This window comes from Tribolium castaneum, chromosome 7 (assembly GCF_031307605.1).
Source record: "Tribolium castaneum strain GA2 chromosome 7, icTriCast1.1, whole genome shotgun sequence".
Classification (NCBI taxonomy): Eukaryota; Metazoa; Arthropoda; class Insecta; order Coleoptera; family Tenebrionidae; genus Tribolium; species Tribolium castaneum.
This window is the reverse complement of record NC_087400.1, coordinates 3,552,498-3,574,265: the sequence shown is the minus strand read 5'-3', so window position 1 is coordinate 3,574,265 and position 21,768 is coordinate 3,552,498. Positions and strand designations below refer to the sequence as shown.

The following is a 21,768-nucleotide window of genomic DNA, read 5'->3' as shown; positions in this document are numbered from 1 at the left end:
TTTCGAAATTCGCGCTTTGTCATTTTTGACAAGTCTAACCTACAAACTCGTTAAAATTTACAAAAATTTGAGTTTGGGGCCTATTTTTCCCCGACAGGCCACTAAGACCGTCTTAAATAACCCCCTCGGGGCCCCCGTTTGATTAGTGGCGCACCTTGGGCCCGTTTCTTGGAGCACGCCACTGGCCGCTATCTCCCCACATAACCTTGTTGGCGAAAGTCAAAATCTAGCGTAATTCTAAAATTAGTCAGTGCAAATATCGCAAAATGCAACCTGTGGCTCATTTGGTCAAAGTTTCGCTTCCTGATTATCTCTCCAACTTGCCAATCCCTGACTCGATCGGAGGATGGTTTCGATTAGGTTGTAAGTATATGAGTAAGTGTCACGCGCCCCCTTAAGCCCCTTTCAGTCAGGGACTGGCTGGCCCTTGTGCCCCCCACCGCCGCCATGGCCGGACTAACCTACATTTCGTACCGGGCGTTCTGCCCCCATGGGCGCCCCCCTGCCTCCGCCCTGATCAACAAATCGGTGCTTAAGAGCAACCCCAAGGTGGTGGACACGGTTGACATTGAGGATATTTCGGAAAAAGCGGCCTTTTGTCGCTGTTGGAAGTCGAAAAATGTGAGTTGTTTTTTTTTTGGTTTTTTTTGTGATTTTTTTTGTAGTGGCCGTACTGTGATGGGGCCCACGGCACGCATAACAAGGAGACAGGGGATAATGTGGGGCCCGTTGTCGTCAAGAGGAAGTGAGGGGGCTGCTTGTAGTTACATGTATTATAACATTTTGGTGTAAATGTATTTAGTGCTTTTGGGCCCAAAACGTTGGCATTGCTAAATATACTGTTTAAATAAAACTGCATTTTTACACGTAATTATATAATTCACCGTCCAAGGCAAGTGTGATTAAACAATCACTCGAGATACAAAATACATATCACAGTTATCTAAGGTAAATTTTTAAATATAACTATTCATTGTGCTATTTAATCCAAGATTGACTCGACCTCAAATCTGAAACAAAAAAGATTGTTAACAAAAGTACAGAAGACTATCTCAGTTAGGAAACGGAACGAGTGCAAAATCGTACCCAGGAAGATATAGTACGGCAGAGTAAAAAAGAGGGCGCCTCGAGTGTTATTACTAATAATGTACTAATTACTTGAAAAAAAAAGCAGAAATGTTGAGTTTTGTATTTTTAATTTGAAAAAAGCGCCAGAAACTTACAGAAAAGTTTTTCAAGTCGTCTGGATCAAGCCCTTCGTCCTTATCTACCAAAATTTCCCGACTTCCGTACTTAAACCTGCAAAAAAAGTTAAATAACCCACCAAAACTGTGTTCGTAGACATTACTCTAACGAGCGCCTCCAGAGTAACAAACTGACATAACCTACAACACTCAGAACCAAAAACACGCCAACCAAAATGGCAGCGACCGTTCCGTCCATTAGGGGAACCCCAACTTCCCTAGTTTCGAACTTGTCATCTTCAGTATCGTCCCCATTTTCGATCCATTCGTAGGCGTTTGTGCCCCCTGTCACTGGGGCTAATTCAGGGAGGCTGTTTGTTGTTAGTGGCTCATCTGGTGCCAACAATAAATCGCTAATTTCGGTGTCATGTTTAGTCAAATTTTCCCGAATGCTTGAATTGTCAATAAAAGTGTAGTTTTGGTCAAGTTGGGGGAATTCAAGCGGGACGGTTGGAGTTGGTACTGAAAAATTCCGCTCTTATCGAAATTTGTAAATAATGTTTTTTTGATTGGGAATTATGTCATCGAACTTGAACTCTTTGATGTACTTGAGAATAACAAAGCGCTAGCTATTTATAAGCTGTGATAATAAATGGACTATTTAAAAATGCCTTATCGGAGTATTTGAGGCTAGTAAACAGGGGATTAGGATTAGTAAATTTCCAAATTGGGGGATAATTTTTTTTAAGTTGGTTTAAGTGCTAAAAGCGCCAGAAAAATGGCCGTCAAATAGGTACATTTTTTTACCGAATTTTTGGTTGGTACCGCTAATTACTGCAAAATTATATCAACTCTAAAAATAAAAAAACCTAAATAACGTTTGACTGTATTGTTAAAACACCAATTTGAGTTTCATTTAAAAATGAACGAAATGTAATGAGACGATTTTTTGATATGTCAGGTCAATTACCTGTCCCAGCGAGTACCAGCGCCCAGCACAAAACCCAAATCACTTCACTTTTACCCATTTTGACCACAAAAAGTCGAAGAAATCGATTGTCGTCCAGTCCAGACACCACACAATGTGCTTTCTCACATGATTTAGATAACAACTGATTATTTTTGTATCAGATAATTGGGTTTGTTATGGTTTATTGTTGGAAATGAATTGGTGATGATGGCACGCTGAAGCGACTTAAAACCTGACGAATTATGAGTCATTTATTAGCTGAATTTTAAGTGAAGGTTGATTAGTCAGGTGTGCGGAAATCCCCCATATTTATCGATGCGGTAGAGTTAGAATACAACTCTCAATAAATTTTATACGTTTGTTACTTTCGATTTCATTGTTATTTTGAAGATGCGTTGTTTAAAAGTGATAGTGATAAAAGAATATCGATTTTTGATGGCACTTTTTATCAGATAAGAGGACAAAAATTATTAAAGGTGCACCGCGTCAATAAAGTCGTGCCACCAAACTGGTTTTCTGTTAAGGCTAATAATTAATTAATTAGCGGTTTCGCGATATTCAGTCCAGGAATTAAATTGTTAGATAACCTATTACAGGTTTCTATAACCGGTTTTTTTTTCGGTTCGCACTACGGAGGACTATGAGTTAGGAGACGAAACGAGATGGATTTTTTGGACCAAAAAAAATTGCTTAGAAAAAAACGTAGTTCGGAGAATAAAAAGGGCACAAATAGAAATAAAACACATTTGTACAAATTATTATTTATTCTTAATAAATTAATCCCCTTGAAAAAATCTAAAACAAGTCTAGAAAATGGTCACTGGCAGTGCTAGACTTCCCCGAAATTCGTATGTCCCGTACTTTGCGCATGCTCCCTTGCCTGCAATTGTCCATTAAGGAAAATATTACAATTCATGCATTTTAGCGTAAATTTGTTAACATCAGTGAATTGTCGACTCGACTTCGCCTCGCGCGCTAATTCCTGCGCCTCTTGTAAAACCTTATCATCATCAGTGGGAAAAATCGTCTGAATACTCGCCCCCTGAAACGAATCAAATAATTTTTTGATAACCCCCTGAGTAAGGAAATTACATCGGACGATTCCAAAAAAAGGGGGTCATAGTGTATACCATCAAACATTAGAAAAATTCGAAGTGTGTAATGCTGGTCTTCCCCGAACCGGTTGATAATAGCGTTGATCGTGTCTACGACGGCAATTTCGAACCCATAGTGATTCGAGAGAATGGCCAACTCGATGGCGCCCCCCCATGACTTGTCGTCCTGGATCCAGGCGCAATACTCACGGTTGGGTTTCCCCAAAATCGCCTCGGAAAACATCTCGGGGTCGCTGGCCACCGTTTCGGCAATCACTTGTCTCATGTAGGGGGCTGCCGTGCCACTCTCGTCCAGTTTCCCGTTCAGGGCGAAGTAAACACTACTGAAAAGACACGAGTTGTCGGCCGGCACCACCTTCTTCATCAGAATCCCCGGACAGTCGACACTTTCACTGATATGGCCCCGCAAGGGGGGCGCAGTCTCCCGGGCCTTCTCCTCCAAAATCAGGGTATCGCCCGACTTGAGACCACTGCGACTCAACTCGAGACCATCGTCCCCCAAGGCGAACGCCTTCGGGGGGAACCCTGACAACACATGGAGCCTGTCCTCGGGGATCTGCGATATGGAGCACAACTGGCGCTTCAAATCTTTGATCGTGTGCTCAGGTGTTAGGTTTTTGATCACTTGTTGCCCCGTTTTGGTTTTGACGCGCAAAGCGAACGACATGGTGCTCTCTGGGGGCTAATAACAATGACAGTTGGGAGTGACAAGTGACAGGAGAAGTGAGGTTAAGGGCGAAATTAAGGGCTTGGGGCCCGAATTTAGACGATTGGGGCGAAAGGGGGCAACACTTGGGCGCTTTATCACCGAGATAACATTTCAAAAGGGTTAAATAAACACAGGGATTTGGGGGGGCTAGGGACTTTCGCCGACTGACGCGAGATACCAACCACACTTTTTTAATTATTTCAAGACAGGAAAAAATTATCACGTTTTAGATCAGTCTCGTGTCACGATTAATACGTTCTAAGTACGGTTCTGATTATTTTTAATCCCCAATTTTTGTTTTTTCTCGACTAACAGTTATGCCAACTCAAGGACGGCCATTTTTATAACCAAAAATCAAGCCGTTTAAAAAGGGCCGTTTTTTGCATTAGTGTCCCAAAATAATTACTTCTTATCTAATTAGTGACTCAATAGTGTTGACCCAAGCATCATTATCGTGCTTTTAGTGGTATTGTTATAAAATTTAAGTTTTTGTCAAAAGTGAGGTTAGGTTTTTAACTAAAGAGTGCAAAAATGCCGCGTATAATGATAAAGGGGGGCGTTTGGCGCAACACCGAGGATGAGATCCTCAAAGCGGCGGTAATGAAATATGGGAAAAACCAGTGGTCTCGAATTGCCTCGCTCCTTCACCGCAAATCGGCCAAACAGTGTAAAGCGCGTTGGTTCGAATGGTTGGACCCCAGTATTAAAAAAACGGAATGGTCGCGGGAAGAGGACGAAAAGTTGCTACATTTGGCCAAGTTAATGCCGACTCAGTGGCGCACGATAGCCCCCATAATCGGGCGAACGGCCGCTCAGTGTTTGGAGCGCTACGAGTACCTCCTGGATCAGGCACAGAAGAAGGAAGAAGGGGAGGATGTCACGGACGACCCCCGGAAGCTCAAACCGGGGGAAATTGACCCCAATCCGGAAACCAAGCCTGCGAGGCCCGACCCCAAAGACATGGACGAGGATGGTAAGAGCTAACAAATGGGGTACATTTTTCTCAGTTTCAAAACACGAATTCAAAAATGCAATAAAAATTTCAAAACCGCAAAAGAATCACCCTGTATAGTATACTATAACGCAAAAAGGTTGGCACGCGTGTTTGTCGTTGCAGAGCTGGAGATGTTGTCCGAGGCGCGCGCCAGGCTTGCCAACACCCAGGGCAAAAAAGCGAAGCGAAAAGCGCGCGAAAAGCAGCTGGAAGAAGCGCGTCGATTGGCAGCACTGCAAAAAAGGCGCGAGCTTCGAGCTGCCGGCATCGAAGTGAATTCGCGTCGTAAGAAAAAACGCGGTGTTGACTACAATGAGGAAATCCCCTTCGAAAAACGTCCAGCGATTGGTTTTTACGACACTTCCACCGAAATTGTTGATCCAATGGCGCCCGATTTTCACAAAATGCGTCAACAACATCTCGACGGTGAACTGCGAAGCGAACAAGAAGAACGCGAACGTCGCAAAGATAAACAAAAATTAAAACAAAGAAAAGAAAATGATATTCCACAAGCGATGCTACAGAATCAAGAACCGGCGAAAAAACGCTCGAAATTGGTACTTCCCGAGCCGCAAATTAGCGATCTGGAGTTGCAACAAGTCGTAAAGTTGGGTAAAGCGAGTGAAGTTGCACGTGAAGTTGCAGCAGAGAGTGGAATCGAGTCGACTGATACGTTGTTCAATGATTATACGGTGGCGGCGCCACAAGCGGCAGCGGTGACTCCCCGAACTCCGGCACCGCAAACTGATCGGATACTTCAAGAAGCGCAAAATGTCATGGCTTTGACGCATGTGGATACCCCACTCAAAGGTAAAAAAAAAATCACAAAAAAATAAATAAATAATGACGTAACTCGAAGAGGAGCGAAAAAATCGAAAAATTTTATTCTTGAAAAAAAATTGCAATTTTGTAGTAGTTTACCGTCCACCAATCTGTTTTTTCAAAAAGTGAATAGTTTCGCCAAAAAATACTAAATTGCAAAGTTTGCCTCACCCGCTATATTGCTCAAAAATATCCCGAAATTAAGAACTTTTGTAAGTTCTTGATTTTTAAAAATGTGCGTAATAATAATTAAGAAAGGTACAAATAAATTAAAAAAAAATTTTTTTTTTCTTATAATACGAGCTAAATATAGAGATACAGTTAAAAGTTTTACTTTGTCACCTACCAATAAAAAAACTATTTAAGTCACAATAACTGAATACCCTGCCAAGAGCATGCCTATGTGACTTAAAATTGTTTGAAGATTCCAAATCTGTCTTTATTGGATGAAATATCAATTTTCTTGTTCATAATATGTAAAAAAAATAAAAAATAAAAAAATGAAATTGACATTAAATGACTTGTAGTTCTTTCTTTTTATTACTTTATTTGTCTCAATAACTTAATAACCAATAAAAAAATTTCTAGGTGGGTTACTACCTAAAAAATACCATAACTTCAAAACGAACGAAAAAATTAAAAAACTTTATACTTTGAAAAAAGTCCCATTTTTATAGTAGTGTACCATCCACTAATAACTTTTCCCAAAAAGTTAATAGTTTAGTCGCAAAACGCCAAACTGCAAACTTTGCCTCACCTTGTATATCTCTTTCAAAAGGGGGCCGAAACACGCCACTTCACAACTCGGATTTTTCGGGCGTTTTACCACAAGCCCTCACCATAGCCACTCCCAATACGGTCCTGGCGACCCCTTTCGGGGCCCAAACCCCCGGTTTCATGACACCGCAGGGCCCCCAAGGCAGTTTTACGCCTTCAGTTCGTGACAAACTCAATATAAATGAGGAAAACACCGAAATGGTGGCACAAACTCCAGCCGAACAGCGTTCGCTCCAAAACAATTTAAAAGAACAACTAAGACTAGGCTTAAGTAGTTTACCGACACCGAAGAACGACTACGAAATCGTCGTTCCCGAACAGGAAGAAGAGGAAAAAGAAGAAGAAAAAACGCCAAATATTGTCGAAGATCAGGCAGATGTTGATGCGCGAGCGCTTGAAGAAGCGAAAATTCGGGCGGCTCAGGAGTTAGCCCTGCGGTCGCAGGTGATTCAAAGGGGGCTGCCGCGCCCCCACGATGTAAATTTGGCCGTTTTGCGGCCGAATCACGAGTCGCATTCGTTGACCGAGCTGCAGAAAGCCGAGGAATTGATCAAGTGTGAGATGGTGACAATGTTGCAATTTGACAATTTGAAAAACCCTAACCAAGTCAAGCGCTCGGCTTTGGCTCAGGCCCAGCAGTTGGCATTCCTGGAACAGCACCCGTATGACGATTTCAAATCGGATGATTTAAAACTTGCCAAACAATTATTGAAACGTGAAATGGAAATTGTAAAGTATGGAATGGGCCATGGGGAATTACCTTTGGAGGCATACACCCAAGTTTGGGAGGAGTGTCTGGGACAAGTGCTTTTTGTTCCAAATTTAAACAAATACACGAGGGCTAATCTAGTGTCGAAAAAAGAGCGGTTAGAATCGGCGGAAAAAAGACTGGAACAGAACCGCTCACATATGGCGCGCGAGGCGAAAAAGGCGGCAAAAATGGAGAAAAAACTAAAGATTTTGACAGGGGGTTATCAATCGAGGGCGCAAGCCCTTATCAAACAATTGGCCGATTATTACGATCAGATCGATCAAGCGAATTTGGAGTTGAATACGTTCAAGTTTTTGCAAGAGCAGGAGAAGGCGGCGCTCCCGAGGCGCATACAGGTATTTTTTTACAATTGTTGTTTTTTTTTGTTATTATTTGTGTTCCAGTCGTTAACCGAGGATGTTAACCGGCAAATGGAGCGGGAGAAAGGGTTGCAAGGACGTTACGGCGAGTTGCAGGGACAAATCAAGGAGTTGCAAAGCGAGTTGGAGAAGTTGCAACAGGAGATTGAAGTTGCAAGGGGGGAGCAGGAGGGGGAGGCTGAGTGATTTGATGAATAAATACTGATTTGAGTGTTGGTTGTTTTATTTATTTGGACCCCCTGATAAAAAATTTAAGCTATGCCACTGGTTAAGTCACAAAATGATATTAATAATATTAATCGGTGAAAATTTTGGACATATTAACATATAAAGCGATGATGAAGTTATGAAACTGCGCTCTCTGGTGACAGTAACGGAACTATCAAAGACGAGAGCGTTTTATTTGTACGTCATTTTGTATCCTAACCTTTAGATCTCCGTAGTTGAGCCCACAAAAAACGTTTAAAAAATCGAAAACTGTGCTAAAACCCCTAAAAATGTGTTCCTTGACTGGGCTGTAGCCCGTAACAGTTAATGATTTGCAGTTTATTGCCCTTTTTAATTAATTTAAACAGAGTTTTGACAACTGTCAAATGTCAAAATGGCGATCACCAAAGTAAATATAACCTAACAATTTGCATAAAAACGGCGTAAAATCGTTTTATTGGTGACTCATCTCGGTTTTTCCCCCATTTTGCGGCTCCCGGGTGATTGTGGGGCACAATGCAGTCGAACGTTGAGCCCGAACTGAAGCACACTTCGGGCCTCATAAATCCGCAAGAACGTCTCAAACACCTGATTAATTACAGTAATGCGGTCGAGGTGGACTTCCACATTCCCCCAACAAGGTTATTTTTGAGTTTTGTTGGGGGAAACCCGCTCGAAGTGAATTTTTCAGGTACTATCGCTCAGGCCTTGAGATGGTCCGAATGGCCAATGTGTACAACAGTGAGGGCAACTACGAGAACGCCTACGTTCTCTATTTGAAGTTTATGACTCTATTTCTGGAAAAAATCCGGAAACATCCCGATTTTAACTCGGTTCCGGTTAAAATGAAGGCCATCAACCAGGCCAAGTTGAGGGAGGTGCTCCCCAAAGCTGAGAAACTGAAAGAGAGGCTTCTGGAGCAGTACAAGGAGGAGTTTAACCGATATGTTGCCGAGAGGGTGCGATAGCCCCCTTGTTGGCCGTTTTGTGCAATTTTGTTTCAGGAACGGAGGAAAGAATTGCCGAAAAATTCAGCTGATACGTTGGCCACTGAGACAAATTTCGCTTCGGCTTCCACGCTGGTGGACCCCTCAAGTCACTCGTTTGTCAACGTGGAAACCCCCCGAAATATTGATGACATCACGTATCCGGATCCGGACGCCGCGGCGCGCCGGCCTAGGTAATTCCCCTAGTTTTTTGAGAAATTAACTATACAGGGTGCCTTGTCTAAAACGCTCATTGGAAATATTGTGACTTGTTTGGTACACAATTGTGGTTTGTCAGGTCCTGTTTGATGAAAATGTTTTCAAGATGGCGCCACTTCCGGTTATACCGGAAGTCGGCCTCCATTTTGTTGTGTGTGTATTTTAAATTGAATTATTTTAAGAAATTATCAGTTTTAGCTGTTTTCGAGTTGTTTACACTTTTTTACATATTTTTAATTTGCATTTACACTAAAAAAACTATTCGAGATAATCCTATGAAGTATACTATCGTTGATTTTTGGTCTAAAAACGTGTTTAAATCCTCATAACTTGCAAAAATAATGTAATTTTTGACATAATTGTGTAATTTATTGGCCTACCTTTTAAGAAAATTTGCGCAGTAATTGAGTTTTTGCTGAATAAATGCCTAGAAAAGGTAAATTTTTGGTCATTTTCGACCAGACTTGGTGATTTTTTCATTCTAGTTTAATAAAAACACCGTAAATTGCAAGTAAATACGAAAATAGATATAATTAAAAATATATATTATTAAAAAACTATTGGGAATTTGGCGATTTTCTCGACGCCAGTCGATCCCCCGGTCCATTTTACGTAGGTTTACATCAAAATCGTGCCACTTTTTCGAATAGTTTTACCGTAATTAAGAAAAAAGTGTAAGTATTTCAAAAACTATCAGGGAAACCCCCTACTAGAGGAATTTAAAAACACCGAATTTTTTTTTGTTGTTTGGTAGGCCTGTGCCGAGCGCGCCCGACTTCGACCGCGCCAAAAAACCATCGGAAATTTTCGATTCCAAGTATGTGCCCCCTGGACTGAGGCTAGTTATAGTCCCTGGGCAAGTCATGGTCCAGTTCCAGACCATTGCCCAGAAAAACACAGTCAATAACGTCGAGACTTGCGGAATTCTCGCCGGAAAATTGGTAAATTTGTCTCCGGCGTTGGCACAAGAAATATTTTTTTGTACCTATAGGAAAACAATCAATTAATCATCACTCATATGATCCTCCCTAAGCAAAAAGGGACGTCCGATTCGTGCACGACTATGAACGAGGAGGAAATTTTCGACTTGCAAGACCAGCACAATCTTATAACAATTGGGTGGATTCATGTGCGAAAAAATTTTTTTTGGCCAACTTTGGTTACGAATTTTTTTTCAGACACATCCGACTCAAACGGCCTTCTTATCAAGTGTGGACTTGCACACGCACTGTCCCTATCAGTTGTTGATGCCCGAGGCTGTGGCTATTGTTTGCGCCCCGAGATACAACGAGTGAGGGCGTTAATTTTTTTTTTCAAAATTTAATTTTTTTCTAGGACTGGATTTTTTATTTTAACTCCGGAGTATGGGTTAAAATTCATCGCCAACTGCCGGAAATCCGGTTTTCATCCTCACCCTACTAAACCACCCCTATTTATGGTGACTGTCATTTGTTTGTAATTTTGGTTTTTTTTAGTTTGGGTGTTTCAGGTTGCCGAACATGTGAAGATCGATCACAGTGCTGATTTGCAAGTGTTTGATTTGCGTGCGCAATAAAGACCAAAGTTTTGTTTTATTTATTTGTTTTTGTTGTCTACTGCGATGTGATATAATAGTTATAATAATGAAAGAGTGTAGGTTTTACAATTTTTCATGGTCCACAAAGCTTTGCTTTTAAAATTTATTGTACTATGTAAAAATGGAATAAATACTTTTTACTATTAATTGAGTTTTATTTGAGTCATTAAAGCATACCTTTTGACGTGGATGCGTCTTAATTATTATTTGATTACAAAAAAATGAAAAAAAAAGACAAAAAAGGACTGTCAGGTGTGGGGTTCGAACCCACGCTCTCTTTCGAGAACCAGAGCTTAAATCTGGCGCCTTAGACCGCTCGGCCAACCTGACTTGTGCAGGGTTCAATCTTCCTCGTACATTTAAATAGAACATTGTTTGATTTATCTGTTTTATGCCATGATACTAAAATTTTTACAATGATTACATCTTTGATTAATAATAGCCGCCTGATGTGTGTAAAAATCTCGTTTTTGCCGCGTTTTAAACGATGAAAGCACCATCAACACAAAGTACTTACCAGTGGCGTAACTATTAATTTTTAAAGGGGCATTTCAACTAAATAAAATCAATTATAAACTCAGCAAAAGTCTGAAATATAAGTCAGTCAATTAATGATTACAGACGTGTGGGCTATAAAAACGCGAAAAATGCAAGTTTTAATAAATTAAAATTTGCTATTCTTGCTCCAAATTATTAATTAGAATTAATAATTATAATTTCAAACTTACTTCCAAACACATTTTAAGTGTTCTTTTTAGTTTCTCGATCATTTTTATATTTATCATATTTATTTCTCAAATTTTTGTAACTAAAAACAGTGGCGGGGTTAGTGGGGGTATGATTGCAAATAAAAATCTGACACTATACAAATAACTGACTTTTATTGTGCTTAGTAAACGTGATTTTATAAATTAATAAAACATTTAAAATACAAAAAATTATGTGCGAAAACGGGCGTCCATTTTATTATTGTCACAGACAATATATTAAAATGGCGGCTAGTGCCACCATGGTTAGGTCAATTCCATGGTTCTTGCCGCCATTTTCTGGAAAATGCCTCGTTTGGTCCATCATCCAGAAAAGCCCTTTGGTAAAATTCTGTCTTTTAAGCTCCGCCCCCACGTGTATACGTATCCTGTCATTGTATTGGTTCAACCATTGGATCTGTAAAAAATCCTAAGTATGGTACCCACAAAAAAAATTGGTACCTGATGCTTTGAAAGTAGACTCAAATCGATAAGTTTGGGTTCGTATGGTACCAAAGTGACAGTTCTGAACCCGAGATAGTTGGTACCATGTATGGTCCGTAACCATTTCTTCTCAATCACTTCCATCACGTTTTCCAATCGAATGCCAAAATCATTTTCTTTGTAATACCCAGGTTCTGGAACAATCACGTGACTAAGAATTTAAGTTTGGTGGGTTGGTACCATTGGAGAGAAAGTACCCAGGTTTGAGAATGTCATTTTCGGGGAATATTGACGACGGGTTATTGAAATAAAGCGAAATTGGTGCTAAAAAAATATTTGGTTTAATTTTCATGGGTGGTACCATTAGTACCTTCATGGACATTGAGGAATGAACCAACCCCATGTCCCGTCCCATGGTCATAGTCCAGCCCTATTTCCCACAGTGGCGCCCTCGCCATCACGTCAATGGCTGACGTTTTCAAAAAGGCGGGAAAAGTCAACATTGACAGTTGAATCTGGCCAATCAGAACCCTCGTGTACGCCTCTTTTTGCTCTTTAGTGGGCGTGCCAAAGTGTATGGTACGGGTGACATCGGTGGTACCATCAAGGTACTGCCCACCCGAGTCAAGTACCAAGGTACTGTCGTTCCCCACCATGACGTTGGTACTAACCAATGGGACATAATGGGGCATGGCACCATTGGCCCCGTAGGCGGCTATGGTTGGGAAACTATTCCCAAGACTGTTCAATTGTTCAAACCGGAACTCATCGATCACTTTGACAATATCCAACTCTGTAAACGTCAAACCTTCCCTAACCTACCGGAAATAAGCACCGGAAGTAAATAAGCACCCACCATTTTGTCCAAGTAGGCGAAAAACTCGCACATGGAGGCGGCGTCTCGCACATGGGCGTGGTGCATTCCTTTGATTTCGATTGGGTTCTTGCGCGCTTTGAACAAAATGATTGGCGATTGGACAAAGAGGCGTTTCCGGGGCGGGACACACTGAGCGATCCGCCTACTTGTTGACTCAGGTGGGAGGAGAATTCGGGTATAAAGTTGCGCACGTGAAGCCAATCCCGTACAAATCTCCTCGTAATCAAAGAATCTAAAAGGGGCGTGGTCTAGTCCCACAAGGCGTGGCTACTTACTCGATCAGTTGATTGGCTTCTTTCGCCGAATTCGTCAAGTACCGAGCGACGTGATTGGCCTCCAATTGGCTCCGATTGACATAAAGCCACGCCCTCTCCATATCCAATAACAAATAACTACGCACAAGTGGGCTGGACGGAATGTCACGCCCCCTTATGTTCAACAACCAACCAATTTCATCCAGTGACGTCACAACCAAAGCGTCGGCTTGTAGTTTCTGGACGGTTTTACGCACGTTGTGAATTTTCTTGGTCCATTTCCGACCTACCAACATTACAACATTTAGTCACTAAAACACTTCTACCAACCTGAATATTTCTCCTCCAAAACAAAGGCGTTTTTATTGCGTCGTGCCGGCCGATTGGTCCAAATCACGTCAATCAAATCAGTCTGTATTTCAATCAACTCCCACTTGACATTTCTAAGCGCAACGGAAAGCTCCTCCCATTTCGATTGGCTGAAAAGTTGCGGGTCGGCCCCCATGACCCCGCCCTGTGGGCGCGTCTCGCGTAACCATTGGCTGATATTCGGAACGTAGTAAATGTGTTGACGCATCAACTTCCAATTACAATCAGTCTCGTTATCGGCTTGTAAATGGTACCGCCCATCGGTCCATAGCACCGCCTTCGTTTCGGTTATAACCGCGTAACCATAACTACCCGAAAAACCCGAAATGAACTGGAGGCGTTTGTCGTGGTCTTCCACAAATTCGTTCTAAAATAATCAATTAGTCAGAAAACCGGTTTAACCGAATCAGAGACTACTTGATGTTCGTCCTGTGATGGCACAATATAGGCGTCTAGTAGGCGTTGGTCGCGTGTAAAGCTGGTGTTTCGCATCAAATTTCGCAAATTTGCAAGTTTTAGGGTGGTGTTGACCCGGTTTGGGGGCTGGACTAAGTTGACAGTTGTTGAACACGCCTTTCGGAAGTCGCCGCTTCTGATTCGCTCGCGCAGGTCGGAGGTGGGGGAGGAGGCAGTGATAAAGGCTGGAAAAAATTGACTATTTCAATCAATTTTAGAAACCTACTTAAGCTACACAGGGTGATAAAAGAAGATAAAAATCAAGTCAAATTTTTTCCAACTTAATTTTTTTGATAAATAAAGTAATAAAAATTATTTTAAATTGTTTCTTTTATTAAAAAATATATTTTTTATATTTTTTTTTAGTTTGTTTTTCTTAGCAACCGTCTTAATCGATGCTCTTTTGTTTCCAATTTCTAATGATGTTAAATTTGCGAGTTTGTTAATGTTTTTTTCATTATATGACTTCAATTGGTATTTTTTTCAAAAATGTTAAAAAGTCCCAAAAACCTGAACAAACGAGATAATAGAAAAACTAAGTACATTTTTTAAGAATCACACTAATTATTAATAAAATCTTGAATCTTGAATCTTGAATCTTCATCTAATTATGAGATAATAAAACATCAGAGGGTTGACGTGTGAAAATTTCAATAATTTGCTACATTTCTGCGCATTTTAATCGGTCTATAACTAATAGCGGGCGGCCATGATAGGCCCTTCGAAAGGGTTGAGATGCGTGGGAGTGGAAACAATAGAGTTGACGTCAATTCCCTACCAGGAGCGCATCTGTGTTAAAAAGTGTCCCTTGGCCCTCCATTAATCGATGTTGGCCCTGATGGGGTCACGTGCCGATGTTTCACATTAGGATGACAGAAAGGGGGCTGTGGCAGGACAACGAGGTCAAATGCTCCTTAGAGGGGCGACTCAGGCTCGAACTGACGTCAACAACAGACCAGGAAAACATGGGGGCGCAGAGGTGGGAGAGTAAACAACCGACGATCGAACGAAGAGATGGGTCATGGGCGGCGTGTATTGATTGGCGGAGAAAGAAAACAAAGATGGCTGTGACGAGAGCCAAACAAACGACTAATCACCGCCTTCTTTGCGAAATTTCAAGGATGGCGATCAATTTAACAATTCATTATATTCATATACAGAGTGTTTTACCACCGTAAAATTATAAATTTTTACTAAACTTATTGTTAATTAGACCCATAATTAATAGAAAATTTATCTTTTAGGAAAATAAAAATAATAAAAATTTAGGAAAATAAAATTCCAATTGTTGCTAGGCAACAACCCTTTGACATTCCCCGTCAATAAATTCCCCCAAAATTGAAATGTTAATCTCCGCGGGCCTCGCCCTCAAAATCCACCCCTTCGGCCCCCAGGGGGTGGACGCCACCGCCCGCCCCCAGCTCTCCGCCGCCTCCAAAATCATCCAAGTGTCCACGTGTAACGACAACACCTATCTACTCATTTTGCGAGAAAACGAAAAACCGGCGATTTTCTCCGCCAAAGACAAGTCCAACATCCGTCTGATTCACACCATCAACGTTTCGAACGTCACGACGCTCACTTTCAAGCACACGACCAAGAAAGCCATAGCTTTGGGCACAAAAACCGGCGATGTGTTGATTTATGACACGAAAAATCGCACGGTTGCAAACACATACCCGAAAATCAGTGACGAAATCAAGTTTTTGGACTTTACGGCCAATGACAAGCATTTGTGCGGTTTGGACGCGAGTACTTTACTCGTAATTACAGATTTGGGGGCGAATCCATCGGTTAAAAAGTACAAACAAGCAGTGGAGTGTGTTTTAATGCGTTGCCATCCTTTTGTGGCGAATCGAGTGGCCGTGGGTTTAAGTACTCACACGGTGGTGCTGTGGGACGTCCAAACCGGGAGTGAACTCGTGAGTTTAGGACTTGGGGAGTCCCCAGTGAGTGGGATTGCAATGTCGTCATGTGGCAACTACTTGGTCATGTGTGGCGATTGTATAAAAATCTACGGGATTGATTTTGTTTCGGGGAATCACACGTTCCAGTTCCACGTGGATATGGACTCGCGGGTCACGTGTATGGACTTAAGTCCGGATGATCGGTACGTTGCCATTGGACTGAGTAATGGCAGTGTGCGGTTGTATGACGTGAAACAGAACATGTTGATGGTTTCCGAGGCCAGAGTACATAACGAGGCCATAAGTACTCTAGTGTTTGAACACGAAACGTTCGAGTCCAATTCGCATTTCTCCTCGATGGTGAAGTTGTCCGAACTGGATGTGAAGAATAGGAGTGGGGAGGAGAAAAGTGTGAAGGTGGCAGAAGGAGATGATTTGGAGAAGTTCAAAAATCGAGTCCTTAAACTTGTCAAGTGTGAGATGGATCGCTTGGAGAGCCAACTTGATGAGCATTGTGACAAGTTTCAGAAGTTTCTGGATAATGAGTTTGAAGCCATTGATAGCATTATTAGCAAGAAGTGGAATATTTTTACGGATGGGGATATGAACCAGATCATGAAGGCCATTTGTCCAGAGGAGGCGAGGAGTTCGGTCGACTAGTGATTGGGATAAAAAAAAAATTTGTTTTTTTTGTCAAAATATTTTTTTGAAAATTGTTAATAAAGAAATACTTATATCAGAATTCTTTGAGAAAGTGTTAAAAATTATGATTATAATATTTTAAATTTCTCATTTATAAAATGTTAAGTTTGAAACACATTTCTAAAAAAAAAACAAAATCTGTAATTAATATTTTAAATTAAAAAAAAGTAGTAGGCTGATGAGATTTTTAGAATTTTTAAATTTTAAATAAATAAAATAAAATGTCCATTTTCGATATTTTATTAATAAAAAAAAATCTAGAAGTCTGCTGTCTTTTCATTTTGACACAAGTGCGGCCACATGACGTCAACACGTGACCAGGAAGCCAGAAATTAGCCATCAGATAAAACCAACACACTTATTACAGAAATCTGTAATTTTATTTCGTCTAATCGTATTTTATTTTCCGATTGAACAAAGAATATTAGGCAAAAACAATTATTTCGTGCTCAAAATTAGTAAAAATTGGTCAAAAGTGTGAAAAGCAATTACAGTTTCCTGCAAATATAAATAACAAAGAAAGTCGCGTCGCTTCGCGTCAATACTTGAGAAAATGGGGCGACTGTTGACCCCATAAAGGGCCTTGAACTGGTGCTTAGTGTGGGAGGCGCTATTGGAAAATGACGTCAACAAGGTACCAGGGCTGCAGGAAGGGCAAAAGGGTTTGCAGCGAGGTATTGAACGGAGAAATGCCAAGGGTTGAAACAATTAAATGTTCCAATAAATTTTTTTAAATAAATAAAGGCAATTTAAAAAATAACGCAATTTAAAGAACTGTTTCAATAGTTAATTAATTATTAATTAAGGTCTGAAATCTTCTTACATTTTTAATTTAAATTGGAATTAACTGGTAATAATTTACGACAATAAGTGAATTCATAAACAGAAAGTTTTTAATTTATCATAAAATTATACAAATGGTTGCACTATTTTTAAATTTCAAATTTCCACTAAAACAAATCTGCAAATATAATTAATTTCAGAATTTTTACCTCGAAGAAAATATTTCCAAAATTTGCGATTCTCGATGAAAAATTTCCAATTTTTATTCTATTTACATAAAAATTTCCCAAAAATTTAGAATGTTATTTCTGATCATTTAAGAAACTCAAAATTTTAGAATTTTTATACAGGGTGAGTCTGTTAAAAGTGACTTTTACTATATGTCAAAAATAAATAGTCTTAACCGACTTCAGCGTTTGTTATTAAATACTTGTTTTTTTCTACGCATGGTGTAATTAAAATTAATTAACCAATTAATTACTACTGCACAGCATTATTATTTGACATTTAAATGTCGCTAGTTTCAAAAATAATTAATTAAATGAATCAAATGGGTCTGCAAATGAGTCAAACAAAATTATTTTGCCCTATACAGGGTGTTTCATTTTTACAGTGCCGCCTTTAATATAGTTTCTTTGTGTGGCACCCCCTGTATATTTGTACATGTTTAAATGTGTAGTTTTTGGGCTTTATAAATCAGTTTAGTTTTTGCAATTTACTTTAACCATTCAGAAGTTATTTAATTTTTTCTACAATTTTGTGCGTCTGCAGGCACATAATTAAAAAATCGCAGTGTGCTTGGTTTTCAAGATATTGAGTTGGGATTTTGTCTGTGTGTAAACAACTGTCGGGGGTATCTTTTGGTACAAGACTGTCCATTTACATTGTAGCATTACCATGCTGTGACACATTCATTTTGGTAAACTTTGAAGGACCATAACTTGATTTTTTCAAATAGCACCCTCTGTATTTTATTACTGAGTATTATTTAGCATCTCATTTTACATCTTTTCACCTCTTTAATTTTTTTCCACGTTGATGGTTTCGGAAATAACTCGGTTTTTCTGAAAAATGTACATAAAATCCCTTGGATACCAACGTAGTGTGCCATGTAAAACAATACATTCTGACATAACAACATCAGACTGGCGTTTTTTGTACGTGATGTTTTGATTTTGTTGTGAAAATGAATTTTTCATTTTTATTTTCTTATTTCTCTATTTTTTATTATTTTATTATTAATTATTAATTTAATTAATTAAATATATTTAATGTATATAATATATTATAATTTATATTATAATATAATTTAATAATTTTTTAATATATTTTTTTAATATTTTATATAATTATATATAATATAATTTAATATAATATATAATATTATATTTATAATGTATTTATTAATAAGAATTAATAAATAATTTATTAATTTTATTATTTTTTTATTAATTTTTATTATTTTTTTTAAACTTTGGGCTCGAGTTTATTACAATTTTCTTTGTTTAAACCTCGCCACCTTAATTCTGGCGTTAGTTAAAAAACGAATCAGTTAGGTAAAATTGTCCGCTGAAATAGTGTTCATCTCTTGTCGCATTTCTCCGTCTGCCCCCTTATGACCCCTCGTCCTTGGTGTTTGCAGCATCCCGTTTTGGTATTTTTTCGTTGTTCGGCGTGGGAACCAGCCAGCACATGACGTCAACAGCCGACCAGGATCACATAACTTGCAAAAGGTCTTATGATGTGCTGGAGTCACCCACCCTTGCTGCCTGCGATCAGAGCGACAACCAAGACCTCAGAGGCCCCTCCGGGATAAAATTGAAGGATTGTCGAGAGACAGGGCGACATGAAAAACACCGGGTTTGGGGGTTTACATAGAGCCGTAGCGGACACGGGACGCCACAGAGAGAAAGAAATTTTTCTTTTTTCCATCGGAAAATTCTTGTTTGCTGTACAAATAATTATAGTGGGAGTGTTTTTGTTGACGTGTTTTGACGGCGATTTTTTCGAGTTCTTTACGAGAGTGATACAGAAAACCAACGGAAGTTTCGTGTGTTGACGCGGTCTTATCACGAGCCGGTGATTGACTTGGAACATCAGTGTTTGTTGTTAATTAATTATTTCACGTACAGAGTGTCTAATAAAATTATGCCAAAACCTGTTTGTTTGTTTTTGATTAATAATAAAATAAATGCGAAATAAAGTGGTTTTTTATTTATTGTAGACTTTATTTTTGAGTTAATTTATAGTTTTAAACGCTAAATAGTTTTTTATGAAATTTTTGCAACTTAGATGCGCTGTATCAAAGATTCTAAAACTATAGGTTTATACTTTAAATTCTGGAAAGCTGGAATCTGGAAATGTAAAATTTTCGAAATTTCTGAAACTATAAAATTATAGAATTAAAATTAGTCAAAAAACTTAAAATTTTATTTGATTAAATTTCACTCTTTGGACCCAAAAGTTTCTTATACGAAGGTGATGGAAATTATAGAGTTTTAGTTATTTTTCAAGTGGTTAACTTAAATTTTATTCTGAAAGAATTGAAGTTTTTAAAATTCTAAAGGTAATTTTGAAGCAAAAATTTAGAAACAAGTGAGGTTGTCTGATTTATATAAATATTAATATTTTTTCTGAGCGTTTTAAATGATTTAAAGTTTTTGAAGTAGAAATACGGAAATATTGTCACACAGGCTTAGAAACTATAAACTTGGAAAAAATTCTGCCTTTCTTCTTCACAGAAAATATGAATTATCGTTTGTTCAGATTATATATAGATTTAAAGTTGTTTCTGAAATGGTAATTAAGAAATGTGTTGATGGATTTTAAAATTCTTCTTTTGATTTTTTCTCAAAAATCCTACATTTTTGAGGTAGAAATGCAGAAATTCTTTAATTTTATAAAGTCATGGCTTAAGAAACATAAAAATTACAGTATATAATTTTAGAATCGCAGAAACATAAAAGTTAAAATTAAAAAATTAGATTCTAAATCTGAAAACCTGAAAATCTATATAAACCCATATACCCTTATATCATTTTTTCAAAAAATGCGTACTTTAGAAATTTTTATTAACCCACCTGTTGAGAGCCACTGTGTGTCTTATGGTAGTTTATTAGCAGTTAATTTTTTCATTAAACAAAATGAACATAGTGGCTCATTGACGTTTTGAGAATTTTTCAAAATTGAAGCTAACATGTCCATTTGTGTGGGAGGTTCGAATCCCGGTCTCGGCAAAAAAATCTTATTTTTTTTCTTAAAATTTAAAAACAAAAGACAAATTAAAATAGAAGAATAACGTAGTGGGCCAAGAAGTTAATTTACCTCAGCTGTTTTGACATTAATATTAAAATTTATGCTAATTTTTATAATTCTAGTTCAGGGATTCTCAAAATTTGAGACTTTAATTTCAGAACGATTTTTTGGAAAACTATGCATTTTTTTGCCATCTTTAAATATTTGTTAAACCATTTCCTACCACGCTGTATAAATACAGTCACTTTTTTACAGTGAATTTAATAGTGTTATCAGCGGTTATTTTTAATCACTTGTTTAGCTGTAATAACAAAAAGTTGTATTTTTTTAAATACGAGTCATAGTTGGCCATGACATTTTTTAAAAGTTTTTTTTCTGAACTGAAAACAGTATATGAATACGGTTTGACATTTGATAAAAAACAAAAAATAAAGTATTTGAAAATAGTTGGCCATGGAAAAATTATTTCACATAAAAGATGTGAATAATCTAGAAATTTCGTCTTGAAATTATCAAAATATGAGCACAAACAAATAATAGTTTACCATTAAAAATTATTATTATGACAATACTTTTTTGGAACAGCCTGTATAATCAAAAATATTTTTCTGAAATACGTCCTACAAAATATCAAAAGTGCAACTTTCTAATAACTGAACTATAGAAGACGGGAGCTGCGTTTGAACGTCCTGTATATTGGAGTTAAAAGTTTCTAATGTACTTAAAAAAAATTCTATACCTACCTGAAGAACCCAAGAGTTCATAAATTCAGCGATACTTGAATTTTTAATTAATAAGAGGAAAAAATTTGCCAAATTTTAACTTTCTGGGCGAAAGTTTCTAAATTTACGACTAAAGTAATGAATATTTATCGCGTCTACAGGGTGCCCATCACCCCTCTGCCCCTCTGTAAGCCTGTCATTTTCCAATACTTTCCATACTCTAGCCCCAAGCCTCGTAACTCCATTGGTTCGCATTTATCCGCAGCGCCTTTTCGGCAACGATTTCCGATAACCGGGCCGTGAGCCAATGGGGGTGCCCAAAAACCACCCCCCACCACTCCTACAACCCTGTTCCTTTCCAATATTTTCAACCGAATAGATGGCGTCGACGACACCTCTCACCCCAATCAATTATTTTGTCTTTGAATGATTTCCGATTGTGGGGAAAAAAACACAACACCACATCCATTTCAGGAGGAGAACAAGCAACAGGTGGCTGAAAGCGTCGTCGCGTTTTCAGCGATGCTTTCACGCGAAAGGCGTCTGGAGTGACAGGGTGACAG

General features: G+C 38.7%; 7 protein-coding genes and 1 non-coding gene across 9 annotated transcripts in view; 4 read left to right on the top strand and 4 right to left on the bottom strand.

Moving 5' to 3' along the window:
- The first annotated feature begins 170 nt into the window (after window positions 1-170).
- Cisd2 (CDGSH iron sulfur domain 2) lies at window positions 171-866 on the top strand. Its single transcript, XM_964366.4, has 3 exons — window positions 171-363; window positions 410-621; window positions 666-866. Exons 1-3 carry the CDS (start codon window positions 267-269, stop codon window positions 747-749), a joined length of 393 nt encoding a protein of 130 aa, XP_969459.1. The 5' UTR covers window positions 171-266; the 3' UTR covers window positions 750-866.
- Window positions 859-2,386, bottom strand: LOC103314450 (hypothetical protein). Its single transcript, XM_008200549.2, has 4 exons — window positions 2,155-2,386; window positions 1,349-1,706; window positions 1,224-1,299; window positions 859-1,010 (listed from the first exon to the last, which is right to left on the bottom strand). The coding sequence occupies exons 1-4, from the start codon at window positions 2,210-2,212 to the stop codon at window positions 1,005-1,007; spliced, it is 498 nt and encodes a 165-aa protein (XP_008198771.1). The 5' UTR covers window positions 2,213-2,386; the 3' UTR covers window positions 859-1,004.
- A 513-nt stretch (window positions 2,387-2,899) lies between these two features.
- Yod1 (Yod1 deubiquitinase) lies at window positions 2,900-4,256 on the bottom strand. The gene is made up of 2 exons (XM_964512.5): window positions 3,247-4,256; window positions 2,900-3,196 (listed from the first exon to the last, which is right to left on the bottom strand). Exons 1-2 carry the CDS (start codon window positions 3,934-3,936, stop codon window positions 2,984-2,986), a joined length of 903 nt encoding a protein of 300 aa, XP_969605.1. The 5' UTR covers window positions 3,937-4,256; the 3' UTR covers window positions 2,900-2,983.
- A 48-nt stretch (window positions 4,257-4,304) lies between these two features.
- On the top strand, window positions 4,305-7,913 carry Cdc5 (Cell division cycle 5). Its single transcript, XM_964591.4, has 4 exons — window positions 4,305-4,951; window positions 5,096-5,782; window positions 6,573-7,678; window positions 7,727-7,913. The coding sequence occupies exons 1-4, from the start codon at window positions 4,510-4,512 to the stop codon at window positions 7,886-7,888; spliced, it is 2,397 nt and encodes a 798-aa protein (XP_969684.1). The 5' UTR covers window positions 4,305-4,509; the 3' UTR covers window positions 7,889-7,913.
- A 186-nt stretch (window positions 7,914-8,099) lies between these two features.
- On the top strand, window positions 8,100-10,837 carry LOC658263 (uncharacterized protein). The gene is made up of 8 exons (XM_964664.4): window positions 8,100-8,550; window positions 8,601-8,868; window positions 8,914-9,089; window positions 9,869-10,055; window positions 10,106-10,243; window positions 10,293-10,405; window positions 10,450-10,552; window positions 10,604-10,837. Exons 1-8 carry the CDS (start codon window positions 8,426-8,428, stop codon window positions 10,667-10,669), a joined length of 1,176 nt encoding a protein of 391 aa, XP_969757.1. The 5' UTR covers window positions 8,100-8,425; the 3' UTR covers window positions 10,670-10,837.
- A 99-nt stretch (window positions 10,838-10,936) lies between these two features.
- On the bottom strand, window positions 10,937-11,020 carry TRNAL-UAA (transfer RNA leucine (anticodon UAA)). The gene has a single exon. It is a non-coding gene; the product is annotated as a tRNA-Leu (tRNA).
- Window positions 11,021-11,554: 534 nt separating this feature from the next.
- The window catches only part of LOC658334 (xaa-Pro aminopeptidase ApepP), a 29,890-nt gene continuing 19,676 nt past the window's right edge, over window positions 11,555-21,768 (bottom strand). Inside the window, exons 1-9 of one of the 2 annotated variants that reach the window (XM_064357762.1) lie at window positions 14,615-14,638; window positions 13,798-14,021; window positions 13,342-13,747; window positions 13,033-13,297; window positions 12,737-12,989; window positions 12,251-12,698; window positions 12,121-12,204; window positions 11,899-12,074; window positions 11,555-11,854 (exon numbers count right to left, since the gene is read on the bottom strand). In XM_064357762.1, coding sequence (XP_064213832.1) covers window positions 11,663-11,854; window positions 11,899-12,074; window positions 12,121-12,204; window positions 12,251-12,698; window positions 12,737-12,989; window positions 13,033-13,297; window positions 13,342-13,747; window positions 13,798-13,872 — 1,899 coding nt within the window. In that variant the 5' untranslated portion in view covers window positions 13,873-14,021; window positions 14,615-14,638 and the 3' untranslated portion in view covers window positions 11,555-11,662. Of the gene's footprint in view, window positions 11,855-11,898; window positions 12,075-12,120; window positions 12,205-12,250; window positions 12,699-12,736; window positions 12,990-13,032; window positions 13,298-13,341; window positions 13,748-13,797; window positions 14,022-14,614; window positions 14,639-21,768 lie in introns of those variants that run through there. The other variant, XM_008200550.3, reaches the window with a different exon arrangement.
- On the top strand, window positions 15,126-16,485 carry LOC107398847 (uncharacterized). The gene has a single exon (XM_015984377.2). The coding sequence runs from the start codon at window positions 15,180-15,182 to the stop codon at window positions 16,401-16,403; it is 1,224 nt and encodes a 407-aa protein (XP_015839863.1). The 5' UTR covers window positions 15,126-15,179; the 3' UTR covers window positions 16,404-16,485.